General features: G+C 46.4%; 8 protein-coding genes across 8 annotated transcripts; 3 read left to right on the forward strand and 5 right to left on the reverse strand.

Moving 5' to 3' along the window:
• Positions 1-1792: 1792 nt before the first annotated feature.
• On the reverse strand, positions 1793-2735 carry DFJ58DRAFT_913242 (uncharacterized protein; the record flags this gene model as incomplete). Its single annotated transcript, XM_041395315.1, has 6 exons — positions 1793-1862; positions 1887-1933; positions 1976-2102; positions 2331-2459; positions 2514-2564; positions 2644-2735. 6 exons carry the CDS (start codon positions 2733-2735, stop codon positions 1793-1795), a joined length of 516 nt encoding a protein of 171 aa, XP_041245330.1.
• Positions 2736-3017: 282 nt separating this feature from the next.
• Positions 3018-3375, reverse strand: DFJ58DRAFT_726480 (uncharacterized protein; the record flags this gene model as incomplete). The annotated part of the gene is made up of 2 exons (XM_041385367.1): positions 3018-3043; positions 3099-3375. The coding sequence occupies 2 exons, from the start codon at positions 3373-3375 to the stop codon at positions 3018-3020; spliced, it is 303 nt and encodes a 100-aa protein (XP_041245331.1).
• An 896-nt stretch (positions 3376-4271) lies between these two features.
• DFJ58DRAFT_726481 (uncharacterized protein) lies at positions 4272-6126 on the reverse strand (the record flags this gene model as incomplete). Its single annotated transcript, XM_041385368.1, has 7 exons — positions 4272-4617; positions 4670-4736; positions 4782-4850; positions 4905-5094; positions 5148-5356; positions 5414-5968; positions 6027-6126. The coding sequence occupies 7 exons, from the start codon at positions 6124-6126 to the stop codon at positions 4272-4274; spliced, it is 1536 nt and encodes a 511-aa protein (XP_041245332.1).
• A 700-nt stretch (positions 6127-6826) lies between these two features.
• DFJ58DRAFT_840303 (uncharacterized protein) lies at positions 6827-7727 on the forward strand (the record flags this gene model as incomplete). The annotated part of the gene is made up of 5 exons (XM_041392601.1): positions 6827-6848; positions 6939-7041; positions 7094-7138; positions 7314-7519; positions 7708-7727. The coding sequence occupies 5 exons, from the start codon at positions 6827-6829 to the stop codon at positions 7725-7727; spliced, it is 396 nt and encodes a 131-aa protein (XP_041245333.1).
• Positions 7728-8279: 552 nt separating this feature from the next.
• DFJ58DRAFT_726482 (uncharacterized protein) lies at positions 8280-9037 on the reverse strand (the record flags this gene model as incomplete). The annotated part of the gene is made up of 4 exons (XM_041385369.1): positions 8280-8407; positions 8448-8527; positions 8577-8889; positions 8947-9037. 4 exons carry the CDS (start codon positions 9035-9037, stop codon positions 8280-8282), a joined length of 612 nt encoding a protein of 203 aa, XP_041245334.1.
• A 389-nt stretch (positions 9038-9426) lies between these two features.
• DFJ58DRAFT_840305 (uncharacterized protein) lies at positions 9427-12671 on the forward strand (the record flags this gene model as incomplete). The annotated part of the gene is made up of 11 exons (XM_041392602.1): positions 9427-9617; positions 9663-9907; positions 9960-10018; positions 10514-10594; positions 10638-10798; positions 10839-10930; positions 11073-11228; positions 11283-11505; positions 11650-11873; positions 11927-12151; positions 12229-12671. 11 exons carry the CDS (start codon positions 9427-9429, stop codon positions 12669-12671), a joined length of 2100 nt encoding a protein of 699 aa, XP_041245335.1.
• A 1504-nt stretch (positions 12672-14175) lies between these two features.
• DFJ58DRAFT_840306 (uncharacterized protein) lies at positions 14176-15094 on the forward strand (the record flags this gene model as incomplete). The annotated part of the gene is made up of 6 exons (XM_041392603.1): positions 14176-14301; positions 14365-14388; positions 14488-14546; positions 14686-14692; positions 14718-14823; positions 14913-15094. 6 exons carry the CDS (start codon positions 14176-14178, stop codon positions 15092-15094), a joined length of 504 nt encoding a protein of 167 aa, XP_041245336.1.
• Positions 15095-16240: 1146 nt separating this feature from the next.
• Positions 16241-17782, reverse strand: DFJ58DRAFT_658457 (heterotrimeric G protein alpha subunit; the record flags this gene model as incomplete). Its single annotated transcript, XM_041382028.1, has 8 exons — positions 16241-16349; positions 16396-16514; positions 16564-16683; positions 16734-16869; positions 16919-17041; positions 17102-17262; positions 17313-17497; positions 17656-17782. 8 exons carry the CDS (start codon positions 17780-17782, stop codon positions 16241-16243), a joined length of 1080 nt encoding a protein of 359 aa, XP_041245337.1.
• Positions 17783-17792: the final 10 nt, after the last annotated feature.

The following is a 17792-nucleotide window of genomic DNA, read 5'->3' on the forward strand; positions in this document are numbered from 1 at the left end:
GCATGTGGCAGTTTGATTGGCCGCCACTACTCATCTACTTAAGCTCTCCGAGTTCCACAGATCATTGTATTTCTGTGTCTTGACTATTTGTATCCAATCAAACTCCCAACGTTCGTGGTATACGGTGATTTCCGTCAAGTATTTCCATTATGTCTATATATTCATGCTGGCAGGGCTGCACCCATTGCGATTCGTCGGAAGATCGATCGAATAACCATCCTCCACGGGTGTAATCCCGCGCACGTAGTCTCGTTGTGCAAGGCTGTGCGGTGTTGGCCGCATTGCACGTCATCGATTCATCGTTTGCCTTTTGCTTCGCAGGATCCTTGTTGAAACGTTGACATGTAAAATGGGAAGTTATGACACTGATAACTGCGGTTCCCACTGATGTCATTCGCCGTGCGGTGACATTGCGGTCGCCGTTTCGACCTTTTTGCAGGAAACATTAACCCAGAATTCTGCTGACTATATTGCGAGAACCATAATTTCTCGTGCGGCCACCGTCGGCAATTGCAAATCAGCTAAGGGTGCCCTCCATAACTCCGAGGCCCTGTGAATGCATTTTAGGACTCGGAACTGCTTGCGTGGCTGTTGCGTACGCGGGTGCTGGGGTGGGCTCTTGTCCTTCATAGGTACTCACTACACCAAATACCAGGTGGATTCGTCCTTGTGGTGCTCTTCTGAATGTCACGCCTATCATGATCCACACCACCATATCAACCCAATTTCTTCTGGATTCTCCTGGTGCGGTTGATAAGCCATTCTAGTTATTTTGCGGGTAGCTAGGAAGGACGGACAAATCGATGCCACACAGAAGGTGCGTAGAAATTACCATTGGCTTTCAAGCTCGTAAATAGAAGACACGAAGGTCAACTTTTCATGTGCACATTGATTTGAGTGATCGCAGATCGTAACGTGCCTCAGGCTACTCTCGACCAATGTTGTCCTGTTTACTTTGTATTTATCGTAACAGTACTTGTGCACCGAGTACCCGACTCCGACAACTTCCATTAGGATCTGTCACGCCCACTGTCCCACTGCCCAACGTAAACTTCCCTTTACGTTTTTATGGCGGTTTGCTTTTCGAAACACTGCAGGACGGCAACACTATTCGGGTTCCTGCGGACTACTGTCTCCGAATAGGATATAAATGTTTCTCATTTCGTGTTTGCACTCATCCTTGTTATGACGACTACGACATTTAATGTTCCGTATGCTACCGTATACGGCCGTAAGGTACCCCGTACACCGTATACAGTACGGTGAACAGCCCTAGCCGACATCGAAGAATTCGATATCTTCTAAGAAGAGGAGCAAGAGTTCGACGACGAAGAAGAATTTCCAGCCTTCCTTCGCACCAGCCCAAGACATTCACCATTGCATGGGATGTTTGGGTCGAAATCAAAGTTGAGATCGGTATCGGGTCAAGGCGGGCACCTCCTCTGCTTCCCTTTATGTATTCGCCTCCTCGTTCTCGTGCATCGCACAGTTCATCGTCCGTACAAAATACCTATAACATGAACGATGCTCCCTACAACGCCCTCCCACCCACGCCCAGGTACACCCACCGCCAAAACTCTCGCTCGTCGACGTCTTCTGAGTCGACGGAAAGCGGAAGTTGTGAGAGCGGAGGGAGTGGGGTGTTTAAGAGGAAGCCGATTCCTGCTGAGAAGTTTTTGAGGACCTGATGTAAAGGTGGTTGTGGTGTTTCTATTTTCGATTTTGGTGTCTTTGGCGTTTTATTTTCTGTTCTACTCTTTTGCTTTCTCGGTTTGCTTTCTTTTTTGTTCGTTCAAGGTCTTTTTAATACCACTTTACTCTCGTTAACGACGTGTCGCAGCACCCAGCTCAATTCATGCACCCTACCCAACATACGTGTCACTCACCCACTCCCAGCAGCCCAACCAGAGTCATCGATAATGGGCGAGAAGTTCTAGTCACCGCCGCTGAGCCGGATATTTCTCAAAGCACGAACATGGTCAGGACCGTCAGGGCCTCTCAGAGTAACTGCGTCGGCTGCTGCTGTCCCGCAACCGCAAACAAAGCGCCTCCAAGAGGACCGTCCACCAGAAACCAAGGTACCTGTCGTCCCAAGGGACCCACTAACGCAGAACAAGGCACAAATCACTGCCCACGCCAAGTTAGATATCAAACAGGCAGGCGAAAGATACCCATGTTAATTCTTCTGAGCTCTGTTGACTGTCTTTTCTGTCCCGCATACATTGCGTTTCAGCATAGCTGTATATTATGTTTGTGACAATATCCAACTGGTCCCATTTCCAGCCCAAACTCGAGCAACTCTTCCTTCCAGCGCGCGTCTTCATACTGACCAGATCTTGATGGGCTTCGGTACATCATCCGTATGGTCCAGCCACAAGTTTTTGTGCTCGTTCCACCCCCAACCCAAAACTTCTATGTCCGACGAGCCAGAGGGAGAGATCGCTGTCATCACATGTTCGCTACACAAGTGAAAGATCTCAGTCAAGACAATTTGCCATCGTAGGATAAGGTACTTTTGGCAGGCCCTACCGTACCCCCGTTCTCCTCGACTTGCGACGCCCGACCTAGTTGGCCATAAGCATTACTTCCTGTCGATAGAAAGGTATTTTCACAGACTTATTTGATCCCATATCACAACCTCACACGATGCGTTTCTCCCTTGCAATCGTCCTCACCGTCGCTGCATCATCAATCTCCGCTACGCCCATCGCCGCTAGCACCGAGAAATGTCCCATATCTTGCTGGATTGACGTAAATTGACAGGAATGCACTTGGGGGATTTGCGTGAATATCAGTCGTCTTCTTGGATTTGATAATATGACTCACCTGTATGGCGGGAATTTCCTTTCTGCACAGTGAGTCGCGCTTTTGCTTTCACATTGTATGCCGTTAGCACTGACGTGCTAGTTATCAGTGATTTGTAGAGCCGTCAGGAAAACATCGGTGAAGTTGGTTCGATTGGGAAATGTTAGTTATACAAGGACGCCTATTACCGTGCAGATCAGCGTCCGTGACTGTTACTCCTTTGTAGACGGGCCTGAACCTTTATATCGTGGAATTGTAAGTATATACGCACGATTGACCTAATAAAAACACACCTAGGTCTCGAGTCTTGGCGTTCAACAGGATTTGGGTAGACACACTCGAGGAGTGGGAAGGGCTGCTTGAAAAGGAATCAAGAGACGATCGTTGGGCGTCAGAGTCGGTGCTTGCACGGGGAGGTACATCTCGTTGATGGGTGTTTCGGGGATTGATGGGGTAGATGTTTGGGGGTTGGGAATAGATGGATTCTTCCTCGTCGTCGAACCATACCTGTTCGATGACAATCAAATTGGCGTGTGTAGAAATCGTACTCGTCTTCCTCTTCATGAGCATCGGTGATCTCTGAGACGTCCTCGTCATCTGCGCAGACGATAGAACAGGTCTTGGTAATGCAGAGGGCGGACGCTGATGTGATTGGGTCTCAGACTGGGAGTTCAATGGGAGAGGTAGCTCGGCAAAGTCTTCGTCGTCTGAGTGCTTATGCCCAACCGCATGGCCATTCCGAATTCAAATATGTCTCGTCAACCGCGTTGTGCGTACAGAGGTTCATTCAAGTCTTCGGCGGTATGCGGTGCGATTTTACACTGGAACAGCAAGCCACATCTGTATCAGGACTCTCATGCTCGCCTGCCAACTCTCCGCTGTCGAGAAAGCTTTCTGCACGATTTCTGAATATTCTCCGTGTGGCATTTGAACACAATATGAACTGGCCAGCTGTTCAGATCGTGCTCAGAAAAGTTCTTCGAATAACACTAGCGCCGTGATGGCAATGTATGAAGGGTCCATGACATTAATTGATGATGCGTATATCGCGTTCGGTGGGTGCGACGAGGACGGGGAGAAGAAGGGTAAAAGATCGATAATGGCACCTGTGACTCCCACGTATTGCCTCTAATTAGACGTGATTATAGATAGGGCTAGCACGTCTAAAACGACAGAGTTCCAGCGTTTCCAAGCCTCCTTCAATAACTCTTGGATAAAGAGTGACTTATAATAACAGTAGTTCTAGGTAACTAAGCGGGACGTCGGCATTAATGTTCCTGGCTTCGGCTATCATGCTCCCGCCATGTGAACCTTCGTGCCCACCGTCGTACACGACGAGCTCCTTAAACCATGCATATTGACAGCGCGTTTTTACACATTGGTGGCGCGTTTTTTACAGTGACAGCTACTAATCATTCAGATATGTACAGATCCTCAGAATATACATAAAAGAGTAGCAGGGTGTACTACTCGCCCTCGTCCTCTTCCTCATCAGACGACTCAATGAACTCCGCACTTTTAGGGGCCTCACGATGCTGGGCACTAGCATTCTTTTTCACCTTCTTTGACGGCCTTCTGTTCTCTTTGTGTGCCTGTCCTGTGGTAGGTGGAGCCTTGCGCTTGCGAGTGATTCCAGCATCGGAGCGCTTCTTGCGTGGCTGCCAAACAACTTGCCCCGCTGAATAGCGCGCATCAAGTTCAGCACTGTGAACCTTGACTTCGGCTGGAGTGAGAGCAGCCCAGTAACATGTTCGGTCCTTGAGCGCATCGCGGAGCTTGCGAATTTCACCGACTGTCCTGATGTTTGAGGGACTGGTAAATTTGATACCCTGGGGCCATCTAGGCTACTAGCTTGACCGCATACGTTTCGATAATCGCCGTCTCGTAGTTGTTGTAGTTCATCATGATGTCTCTTTTGCCAGTCATTGCAACTGTAAAGATGTCAGACAGCACTCATGCACACTACTGTCACATACCCAGTCCTCGGACAATCAATTTTAGAGCTTGCTTGCGGACCGTTTCCAAAGAGTCTCGTTCATTGAGATCTGAAAAAGACTGAATAAGAATAAGATATCACTGTGAGGAGCCAGATGACTTACTTTGATTCTGCGTGCAGGCCCATTGTTCGTATTGTCGGAGAAAATCGGTCATTGGAGAGTCGTAAACGTCCTCCCAGAAGTCTTCAGAATTGTCAGTACCGTGCATTGTGCTTTGAATAGTGTCATTAATGTGACCCTGAACGACAAATAGAGTCCCATAGGTGCCTGTGCAAATACGCAAATCATCGAGCTTCGAAGTGAAAATAAGTTCAGTAGAATACATGTGACAGGCGGAGAGCTCACCTCCTTGACCACCCTTTCCGTCATGACTAAAACATCTCGTGCAGTAGCCATGTTATTTGCTCGCACGCTACTTACCTTTTGTTCACGGTGTTGACTGAGAGCAGCTATATAAGTGGCCTTTTCACCCTTCGTCAAATCTTGCATCTGGGGGTCCTGAGCAACCATCTCGCGCAGCTCGACCAATGTGTACCGAAGGCCATTAGGCTGGCCTTGTTGCAACAGAATATAAGTATGAGAACAAGAGCAAGCAAAGGAATTTTGCGTACCGCTGTTCATTTCCTTAGCTTTGGCATGAATTAAGGCGTTATTGAGGTGAACCTTGCGCGCCGTGCAATACTTGGTCTGATGACTGATTATGTCGTTGATCTGTTTGGGAGTAACATTGTGAGCGAGTGAGAGCAATTCAACTCCGTTTTTCTGTTCTTGCAGATGTTTGGCAACAGCATCGTGTAAATGCTTTGTAATTTCTGTCCTCTGGTCTTTCTTGATTTTCCGAGAGGCCTTCTGGGCATCTGATAGCCGAGGCGGTGGGGTCTGGCGATGGATCATGGGACGTGTCGGGTTTCGCGCTGCCCAGGTGGACGAATTTGCATCACGGAGGGGCTCTGGCAATGACTCTTCACCACCAGGCGACGATGCGCGAGAGGAAGGTGTGAGTTCACGTGCGTCAGGTGAAAAATGAGAGATGACGGGAGTAGGAGGCTGTGGAAGGGCCGGGCCATCATTGAGGAATGCTAACTCATCACTTGTCAGCGGCATCGAGTATAATGATGGGTCTTCCCAATCGATACCGTGCCAAAGTTGAAGTGTATGGCTCAATCCTGTTTTTTTCAAAGGTCAATACAAAGAGTGGGAGATTGCACATAAATAACACTGCACCTTCATTTTCGTTGAGCAACCCTGCGAGATATTCAGGTCCTCCCCCGTTGATGAAATTTCCATTGGTATTAAAGTCATCTTCAGAGAAAATGTAGCTCATAGTTGTCTGTGTGGGTAGGAGGGAGTGTCGTTGTGGGGATGCAATTAAAAAAACAATGTGCTTGCTTCAGGAACCTGAAAAGCATACCTATGGGATCGATGACGCCACGGCAGTCAGATCATTGAAACCCTACAAAAAAGCATATCAGAGTCAATAATAGAACAACTTGAATAGAAAAAAGATGCTTGCCTTGAGAACCTAAGAATCACGCCAATGGAGTAGGACGAGGTCTGGAACATTCAGACGGGGTTGTTGTCAGCTTCCTCGGTTGCACAGCAGCAACTTTGTAATTTCGGGAGGAAGTTTTCTGATGGGGGACATCTCTGCTGGGATGACCTTGTCGCAATCCCTTGATCCAACTTGAATGCCAATGGTGTATAACATTGATTGGGGGCGAGAACACACATCTCTGCTGGGATGACCTTGTCGCAATCCCTTGATCCAACTTGAATACCGATGGTGTATAATGTTGATTGGGAGCGATAACACACATCTCTGCTGGGATGACCTTGTCGCAATCCCTTGGTCCAACTTGTATACCAGTAGTGTATAACATTGATTGAGGGCGATAATGCACATCTCTGCTGGGATGACCTTGTCGCGATCCTGACTTGAATCCTGATGGTGTTCGGTCCCGGATAGTTCCGCATATGACATTGATTCAATGGGGGTGATCGCTGTCTCATTAACATTCTACATAATGTATGAGGGGGAATCCCAAGGTAAGGGCATTAATATCAGATCAAGGAAAATCTCACGAACCGTTTTTTTCCCCTCAAATCTATGGTAAGTCTCGATTTTGGGACTCACAGTCTGCTCACAGTTGTATAATATTCACATACATTCTAAGGCTAATCCTGCTGTTACTCTGAGCAGGCAGCGTGTGGCTACCAAGCATTGGCTTGAGAAGCCAGGGTAAGCTTTCGCCTTTGACTGACACTGAGATTGTACTTCCCTGCTATTTCAGAGTTCGAGACATGCAAAATGCAAAGGCACGCGTTCGGATGGCGAGGTCAGTCCGGCTCTCATTCTCAAATCAAAATTTCGTGCTTAAATACATTTTTTCAGCAAGCGGGCCAGGTCAAATCACTTTTGTTTATTCCGTCTCTTACTCTTGCTGACTGCACTCATAGCCTTAAAAAAATACATGCCTCTGCAGAGTTAACTATACACATCCCTTTGGTCAGTTCGCCCGTGCTTGATGGTCTCAATTCTCGCGATATCACTCCTGAGGTCAATGATGGATCTCTACTGACTATGGAGAATGACTTTCCCTGTTCCTGCGACACGCCAACCCTGCAAGACATTGAGAACATGGCCAACCAGTGGCAAAAGGGATGGGCCCGGAAGTCTGAACATGCATGGGATGATGTGTATGAAAACCTACTCAAAGGTGCGCAAAAGAAGGGAGGACTAGAGACTATCATTTTTCTTGACGAATGTGGTGCGCATGCTTGTGAGGGGAGGGGACTTCTCGAATGTGTGCAAAACATTGTACATACCAGCTGCCCGTATTGCAGGGAGTGCCTCAAACATGATATTATTCTACTGCATGATTTGCTCATTTGTATTGTTTTGGAGGTCAAATTCTTCGAAGTTAAGGTAGCTAACAGTAAAAATAAGTAGTTTGACTATATGATATGTCGAGCGATTATAGTGAATCCATAGTGAATTGATATCGAACACATAGCGAATTGATGGTGAACACATACCAGAATCCTTACATTATAGCGAACACATAGTGAATTGATATCGAACGCATGGCGAATTGATGGCGAACACATAGCGAATGTCATTGTATCTCTAGCATGTTGCACTACCATAGAATTCTAAACCACCAACTGCGTCCAAGGTTAGGTCATCTGTTATACTGAATGTGTGGTGAGTGCAGTGGACCTCGATTTAGGACTATGACTCTTGTATATCACTGGCTAATCGCTAATTACACTTGCGGGATACATGCAGACTATTAAGGTAATGCAACTATGCAGTCCAATGTCGTTCAATCACAGTTGCACATCTGCATCAATTTTGTAATCACGCGTAGTAGCTAGCACATTTCGTGATCCGAGCATAAAGATTCCATTGCTAAGGAATTACAAGCAAGTCATGTATATGTACACGGCTGAGATAGTGAACTACTATGAAGGTATCTAAAGTTCATAGTGTGTCATTGTCTCCGATAAGTCATCTACCTGCGACCACAAGTCATCCGAGTCAGCGGACCAAGAGGGGGAAGGTGGGGATGCAGGCAGCCAGAAAGGGCCACCCGGGGTTGGTACTGCTCGTACTCTACCTTCATTATATTGTACTGTATATACCTCGAGTGCCTTCTGGAATGAGGGGGTACCGCTTCTGAACGTTACCGCTCACAAAGTTGGTGCGTTCAGCCACGTCAGCCCTGATATGAGTGTCAATATTATTATAAGTGAGAGGTCGACAACGCTTACCAGTGATAGAAGATGCCTACTTCTTGGCCGACGGTAATTAACCAGAACCCTTCAGGTTCTAAACCAGCATGTGGGGGTGTGATATCGCTAGGTTTTGGTACCTGCATTGGAAGAAGTGCGACATTTGTAGAATGTTGCGCATGTGATGATGAACTCGAAGGCGGCAGATGGTCTTGTGCGTGGGAGCTAGTAGATAGATCGGAGTTTGGGATGGTTTGATTGACATGCAAGGAGTTGGTGTGTGATGCTTTGGAAAGGGTGATACTCTCTTCAACAGTCTTGCGCTTCCAGCTAATAGTATCCAACGATGAACCTGTTTGAGAGCATGAGCATGCGGGTGATTGTCAGATGATATAGACCTGCGACCCACCTGATACGGTTAAGCTTTCAACCAACTGACATAAGTCCCGGATGTGATCATCATGGCAAGAAACGACGGATGGTGAGGGAGTGCATGACATGGTGGATATAAGACACTTAAGGAAACAGTTAATTGAACGAGGGGGAATTGATGGAAATGTGCACTAATAACGTTTATGATTAGTCACACACAGCTCAATGTGCAAAAAATGTACCCATAGCTGGCTTGTATGAAAGAAAGAAAATGCGGAATCCAGGAGGACGTCAGACACAACGAGTTCGCACTAACCTGTCTTTGCGGTCTATCCGCCACATAGGCTCCTCGTGAGATAAGGATGGGCTTCCCACTAACCGTGTATCGAAGGTGATCAAACATAGAGTGTTGGTTCTGCAAGCAGCCAGCTGTAAACAGCGGCGGGAGACTCGCCTACAAGGTAAGCCTGGTCCAAGTGCTCAAAAAACAACCAGAACACTAACCTGGTTTATAGCAATGACAACCGAGGAGCGCCAAGCTCTGGAAGCTCTCAGAGACCCACCAACTAACCCACCTAACATTGCTGAGGACTCCGATGATTTCAATCTCGGCGACATCTGGGATGGTACTGACGCACTCCCCATTAGCCATGCTGGCGGAGAGTTCAGAGACCTGGCGAGAGGTGTTCTGGGTGAGGTCTGGAAATTGTGAGTGCATGTTAGCAGATAGTCAGCAACTGACACGCACATCAGAAAGGATCAAGATGGTGCTCACAGGGTTCAACGTGTTGACAATCGCACACGGCGTGATCGTGTTCTGCGAAGAAATCTCGCTTTCAATGAGCAAATACAAATAATGAGCGAATCATACCTTATATGGAGCCTGGAGAAATCGCAAAAGGGCTTCAAGAGTTTTTATGATTGCCTACGCAGCAAAGAGACTGAGGTGACCGATTTGAATGGTGGCCAATGGCCAGTGACAGTAGTAGACGCGTTCTGTGAGTTACTTGCTAGTTTCGGTGTTTGTGTTTATCACATCATTTGTTAAAGTTGCTGAGAAATTTGTACTGAAAATATCATCGACGGACCATACAATTGCTTCTGCACTTGTTCGTCAAGGCGTCATGCCCTGCTCCCCGATATCACCGGTGGCGGGCATAACATTAGAAGCCCTTGAGTTATATCGGGTGGCGCACCTCAGGAACCCTCACTTGTCAATCCAAGCCTTCGTCAAAACGATATGCAATTTACACGGGGGTACAATTTTAAGTTCTATTGTGCTCCATGCTAAACACATACACATACTACAGGTGGAATTCCATCGGCACATCTCATGTCAATTTTCAATTGCACTTGACATATATCTTCAAATCAGACGGGTTGTGGCCTCGCTCATCAACAAATCCCTCCGACGCGACTCGCCTGACTGGCGCCTCAAACACGCATGCCCTGCATGCACTTACATGCTAACTGACGAAGAGAAGCTACACTTCAAGATTCTCTATGCTATAGACGGGAATAACTCATTGAAATGAATTCTGTGACGCTCGCTTGATGATGACGACGACTCTCTTGGTCTATCGTCCGAACTTCCCACTGGCCAGGTACTCGTTAGTGACCGTTACCTATCTCGTAACTTTGTAGAGCAGTTTGCACGGGATACGCCATGTGATACGGGAGCCAATGTGAGTAATTGATGCGTACCTTTTGTAGTGACAACTAACACAGTCAGAGTCCGGCAGAGAACTCATGCGAAGGCCGGTGGAAAAATATGGACGATGCAAAGACAAAAAAGCTTGGGGTATTTATGACGAAACTGGTGTCTTCGTCGCCGTATGCCGCCACGGCTTTTGTTTACTTATCACAGACATGGTGCAGAGCGGGGAGCAGTGAGTAGTACTTAGTCTTTTTGTTTTATATTTCTAACAGGTATTCTAACAGTGCAAAATACCCCTTGGCTATTGTTGCCAAGCTGCTAGATGCATTTGGCAACGATTTGGGCAGTGGCTATGACATCGGCTGTCAGTTTTCAGACTACTCTCGACAACAGCTCTCTTGGTCCCCTGGCGCGCTCATTACGTCATAGTTCCCTGGTTGGCGTGTTTCACGGACATGCGCACAGGCGGTTATGTCAGCTTTTTTCATTAACAACTTACATCAAAGGCATTGGTATCAAAGATCTGGAGACTTGTGAGCGGACGTTCTCCAAGTCAAACTCCCTTGCATCGGCTCTACGGTATACTAGCGTTTTCCATCGTCAGCAGGCTATCGACTCATATTTCGAGCATAACAACGAGCTCGAGGTATATGGCAATCTTTGTACGTTGTTCTGTTTATCATAAGCGCTCGCTGACATAACTATTGGTTGGCTAGCAAATTTCTTGCATGGTAACTACAAACAAGCTCTCGAGATCATCGCCAATGGCGAAGCTGTCCTACCGAAGGTTATGCAAGAGCTCAAAGTCGAAGATGAGAGTGTCTTTGAATGTTGGCTCGAAGACGAGAAAATCTACCTTAAGGGTCTAACACGAGAGCCTGAAGAAGAGACACTTCAAATGGAGTACTGGCAGAGATTAGTCAATCTTAGTGCAAGCAAGTAAGTTTTACTTTTGGTGTATGTATCTTGTAGTTACTGAAGCCCCCAAAAAACAGAGTTGCTCTTGACGCAGGAATGAACATGTTCGGAATGCACAATACTCCATCATATGGCAGACATTGGAAACACACGCAAGGTTGAAAGCATGCGGCGCCACGCTCTCGAGGACTATGAGAGAAACCTGAAGTTGGTTCAGTTATTAGAATGCAAACTCGGTATCATCGCTCGCTGGGTTCCAGAAGATGAAGAATGGCAGAAGGCAGGGAGACTCGTAGCTAATAGAAAGTATCAACGTGCCTTGGACCGTTTGGAAGGTTTGGTCGTGGCTCACATTTTCGAACTTGCGAAGATGAATAGGGCGGGGACAGGTGAGTTTGAGTCTAGTTTGGCTTGTTTCAGCTAACTCTATCTATGTTTCAAGGTTACAAACTGCGAGAACATATTGCGAGGGCCTTGCAGACGCGCTCTGCCGCCATCAGGTCCGCCCTCAACACATACAACAACCTTGCCAGTGTGGTGTACCCTCCCCGGCAAATACTCAAGTGGGAGGATGTTGTCGAGTATGCCTTTCTCGCTGACTTCGAGCTGCTACAAAAGACGCGCTCCAATGTCTCTCAATTACCTTGGTCATCACCAGCAGCTCGGAGTGGGATGGATCTTTATTTAAAATGTGTCGAGCACGCGAGGAGATTTGTCGTCTGAATATTGAGGTTCGCCGTCTAGTGACATATATACGAGATGAAGACAAGTATTTGCAGGTGTGCGAAGATCGACTCACAGTTGCTAACCCTGCCCTTGCCCATCAAATCGCTATACATCGGAACATTCGTGGCCGGTTCAACTCCCGCCATATCAAGCGGCTCGATGATATCTCAAAGCTTCCCGGCTTCAATGGTACACTCGTCCCTGGTCTAAGTGCTTGCACTGGTATCAGGGAGAGTGCCAGCGTGCCAGATCCTCTGATTCCCGCCAACGTGTTTGCTGCCCATATACCTGCACACAACCCTTCATCCCCTATAGGTGCGGATACTCAAGAGGATTTAGATGAGGAGGAGATCACAGAGGAGGTCGCAGAAGAAGCCTCGAGGAGTTTGCAGGACATTATCACCATCACTGCTGACTTCTCACAGCTCCAGGTTGTTGACAATGGTGAAGTAGAGGAGTAGTCTAGTTTATCCGTCATACTGTTGCAATGCACTTCTTTTATTATGCTTACTGTTAAGTATCAAAACACGCCTCCGATATGTTTGATTTATCGAGCTCGTCGTGTATGACAGCGAGCACGAAGGTTCACACGGCAGGCGCAAGATAGCCGATGCCAGGAACATTACCTACGTTAATGCCGACGTCCCACGCTGGCTTACCTAGCTAGGCCACAGTTCAAGTTGCTTGCTGTTATTATAAGTCACTCTTTATCCAAGAGTTATTGAAGGAGGCTTGGAAACGCTGGAACTCTGTTGTTTTAGACGTGCTAGCCCTATCTATAATCACGTCTAATTAGAGGCAATACGTGGGAGTCACAGGTGGATAATGGACCTTAGCAGCCTGTACTAGACCTAAAGCGGCACAGCCGCATATGAATTCCCCGCTTCGCCTGCCAAGTTGTCACGACGCACGAAGTGTCACAGAGTGTCACACGAATCGTTATGCCCGCCAATTACAACTCTGACATCAACGCCACCCGAGACACTGTGGATAGTAGTTCCAGTGAAATTCATTGGGTGAAATCATATGATAACGGTCTGAAACTCAGAGCATTAGGTGCTGAAATCAGGGTGCTGAAATTGCTGTTTTTTACTCTGAAATTTTACTCTGAAAAGATACTCTGAATTTATGTTAGAATGACAAGCAAAGCTATTGAACCATACCCTACGAACATCGCTTAACCCAATTTACCTATGATAGGTCATAATTTGCAAATGGCAGGAATTGAACCAAAGACCTCATGTTGATAGGTGCAGCGATCTAACCACTAAGCCATAAGCCCTGTACAATATATACATGGTGACACCAATATATACCAAAACGATGTCATAACAAAAATGTGAAAATTCTGCTGTGACGGTGCCAGGTCATTCAATTATCGAGCTCCACAGCAGATTGATCTCCTGAGCTAAAATGCTAGTAGGATTGGAGTATGGTGCTGAATTCTGATTCAGTATATTTTCCACTGAAATTCAAAATCAGCGCTCCAATGAAATTAACTGCATGCAATTTCAGTGGAAGTTACTCTGAAACATTCAGCATCAGCGCATTTTCCAGTGATTTTCATTGAAACTACTATCTACAGTGGAGACCGCACACATTTCCCGCTAAGATGCATACTTCTGCTTTGATTCACCCAAAATTGAAAATTGTAAGACAGTACTTGTTAAGTTAAACACAAGACGGACAGATCTATCATCCGACGCTTGATGAATGCTAGGGGAACAAGAACGCGACTATACTCCGAGATGTTGAGTGCTTTTGGTACCGAGTCGACAGCTGGTTGGAAATACGAATGTTCAGTAGTTCCACACTAAATTTCTCATAGATCTTAGCTGGAAAAACTGCTGGCATCACGTACGCAAGAAGAATTTCGAAGCACAATGTTCAGCACATAAAAGCCAGCCGTCTTCCCATTGTTTCCTACAGAATTAGCTGATCACTGTATCACACAAGTCATAAACAATGCATTTCATCCTCATCCTCATCGTCGTTGCTGCTTTAACATCATCAACCTCTGCCATCCCCACTCACGCATGTCCCAGTACTTGCTTCAGTGATGCAGAGTGCCAGGTCTGCGATATGGCATGCGTGAGTATTAGTAGTTTTCCTAGGTTTGACCTTTGATAACATGCCAGTGACTCGCCTGCGCAGTACCCCGAATTGGCCTTCTGCGGAGTGAGTTGTATTTCTGCTTTCACATCGGTGCAGTGTGGCCGTTGGCACTGACACGTGAATCATTCTAGTGATTTGTAGTGTTGATCAACACACCGTCAGGGCAGCATTGGTGGAGTTGGCGTAATTTTCGTTCGATTGGGAAATGTTAGATATGACGTGTAAGAACACTTATTACTGTGCATACCAGTCCACAGCGGAGCGTCAGTGACTGTTGCTCCTGAGTAGATGAGCCTGAGCCTGTAATGGTACGATTGTAAGTATGTGCGAACCATAGACCAATACATACACACTAAATAGGCCTAATGTGAGTGGGAAAGCGATTTTTCCAGTCATTGCGAGCTTCGGCAGGATGGGTCCCGGCAGGCAAAATACGCGATAAACGCAGAATCATAGACGGGTCTGTAGATTATGTTCGTATATTTGACGAAAGTATATGTACGCACGATATCGATTGCAGATGGGCCTAGCTTCAACTTTTGACTCATCTCAACGATGACACTGTGACTGCATCCATCTCTTCCAAGACATCTCCTTGGAAGGAGAGGGGAACTCAGACTGTGTATCTGGAAAGGCGCTCCGAGCAAATTACCATAGCCACCATGAACACTTCTATTCATGCAGCGAGGTTGTTGCGGTTGTGGTTGTACTTGTGATTGCCCAGGAACATTGGCCGGCACCTGAGATAGAAATGACATCAAACAGTTAAAAACGCACCTGCCTGTGGGCGAGTCTTCTAGAATGTGTCGAATTCTTCGTCAGGACGCGGTAAAGTTGCTCAAGTACTCTCCTCAGTCCGACCGTGAGCAACGTTAATGAGCATATGTGTAGATTTTTGATTCTGTGGGAGTTTAAGCTTTAAGGCACCACTCCACATCAGGAAAATACCCAAAACACCATAGCCCTGGTGACAGCTATATAGCACTATGTAGGCACTGTAGCACACTGTAGCACTCCATAGGCACCCTTTAAGCTACATAGACGTTTATAGTAAACGAGAGTGCTTAGTAGATTCTTGATCATGTTGGCAACACGATCAAGAATCTACTAAGCACTCTCGTTCTGAACCTTAGTAAATTGGTACCATGCGCGTGACTGGGATCAGAGTTTGAGTTAAGGGACATTGCACAGTGATGTACCCACCTAGTAGGACCTGGTCATTTGACTCAGATGATCTGTGAACAAAGGAATGTGAAGTCTCATACACTAATACAGAGGCATCTGACACAACTGAAGGGAGTAAGGAAGTAAATTGCAAGCGAGCGCACACATAGATGCACGAGCGTTTACAACCACTGCGCACCCCGACAGATGCGTACTAACGGTGTGTCGAAAGCAAAAGGGCGTGCTCAAGGAGACAAAGTAACTAGGAGAAAGCAAGGAGAACAGGCACACGGACTCAGACTGACCCAGACTAATGCCATATGGGAATATGTTTTCTTTTCAACAGAGTTGAGCCGCTACTGCTACAGTGGCTCCCAGCCTCATGTTTTGTCTTGTATCATGGTCCACCTTGTTATATCTGCCTGACATGATCATTGTATTACATACACTCCGTGATACACTACAGGTTGTGACATGTACAAAAGCTTGCGTGCACCGTGATCATCTCGGGCGGCGGCACATCGGCGTATGCAAAGGGTCGCACCGCATGGTCGCATGCAGATCAATTTCCCGGACAGCAAGGGTAATGTCAATGGATATTTGATGGTATGCTAGTTATGATGACAACACGCTAGTAGAGAATAACCAGGCGTTCCAGATATATGTGCGAGCTGCACCCTCGTTAATGAAGATAGACCATATGATAGGAGATGAATACACATATATATCAAGAAACCAGGAGAGGAAGACGTCACAGAATACGCGAGTCTTTGAAACTGTTCTGTAGGATCGTCTCCTTGACTGCATCGAAGACTAGTCGGAAGAGTGTGGTATCCGTCGTATCGGTGGCTTGCATCAAGCTAAGACACAGTGAATGGTGAGCGAAGTGTGATAAATGACACTTACTGAGGATAAACACTCAGGCGCGCCCGGTTGGCTTGCAGGAACTTCCATAGAATATATTTCGCTGCTTTGTTGACGTCTGTGCCGCCTGTATATTCTGGGAAGTATTTCTCGATCGGTGCCTGCAAAGCGTCAATGAATCTGCATGTGTTCGCAACGATAGATACATACCTTTAGTAGCTTTTTCTTAAAGACATCTATCTTGTTTAAAAATAAGATTATGAAAGTGTCCAAAAACCATCGGGAATTGACAACCGACTCGAATAGGATCAGTGATTCCTGCATGCGATTCTATTGACAAAATTAGTGACAGCTAAGAATCGTCCACGCACAAGACCTACCTGGTTCTTCCCTTCTAATAATTCTTGATTGTATTCCGATAATGCTGCACAGAAAATGATGCTTGGCACGTGTTCGAAATAATGTATCCACTTCCTCCGTTGTGAGAGCTGGATGCCGACGTCAATTATATGGATGCTATGAGACCACGATCAAAAACAGAACTTCGACATGCCGGTGTACTCACGAGAGTAGTCCCGCATTAAACCACATTGAGGTGATGCCGGTTGTCTTCGCCTGAGCTCGCAGTACATCATTTTCTGTTTGTATATAGTCGGGAGTGCCTATACGGAGCACTTCCGTAAAGAAACTGCGAATGGATACCATGAGTATTTGTAATGCAAGTGAATATAATTACTCAAGTACCCACTAGCTAGCTGAGTCCATAAGATGGAACTGGCTCGAACAGTCCATCACTTTGGGAATGATAGGATCTTGCCATAATTCATGAATGGCTCGTGCAATATCAGTGGAGAAAACAAAATCGGGAGTGCTTTCAACCCTGTATTCGACGATGCGTTTGGCAAATGTCTACTGAAAATGATAAATTAAGGAAGCAGAGAAAGCAGGAGAGAACATACCCAATTCGCAAATGTTACACATTCCACATTCATGTTATGCATCTGTCGGACAATGGCTTGCGCGGAGTCGAGAGTATTTCGATATATTGTCGGATGGAACATCATGAGTTCGTTCTTGGTGAAGCCATTCTGATGAGTTATTTTCATCTGCTTGACTATTGTCGACTTTCCAGATTCGCTGGCCCCTGAGGTTGGATATGAGCGGTAAGAACAAAGAGAGGGGGTTGAACAGATGAGGGTTGTTGAAGGAAATAGACCAAGTAGACGCAATCCCGGAAATTGTCTCGATCATAAAATAAAAAATGAAATAGACATAGCATGAGGCAGAAAGGGAGATACATACCGAGAAGAAGTATCTGATACTCCTTCCTAAACCTCCTAGAGTCTTCTTGTATTTGACGGTCAATAGCATCTGACCGTGCCTTGTCTTTTCTGTCTGAATGGTACCATGCTGATACATAGTTGCCCATGGATGCAGAT

Source organism: Suillus subalutaceus (assembly GCF_016647625.1).
Source record: "Suillus subalutaceus strain FC151 chromosome Unknown DFJ58scaffold_36, whole genome shotgun sequence".
Lineage (NCBI taxonomy): Eukaryota > Fungi > Basidiomycota > Agaricomycetes > Boletales > Suillaceae > Suillus > Suillus subalutaceus.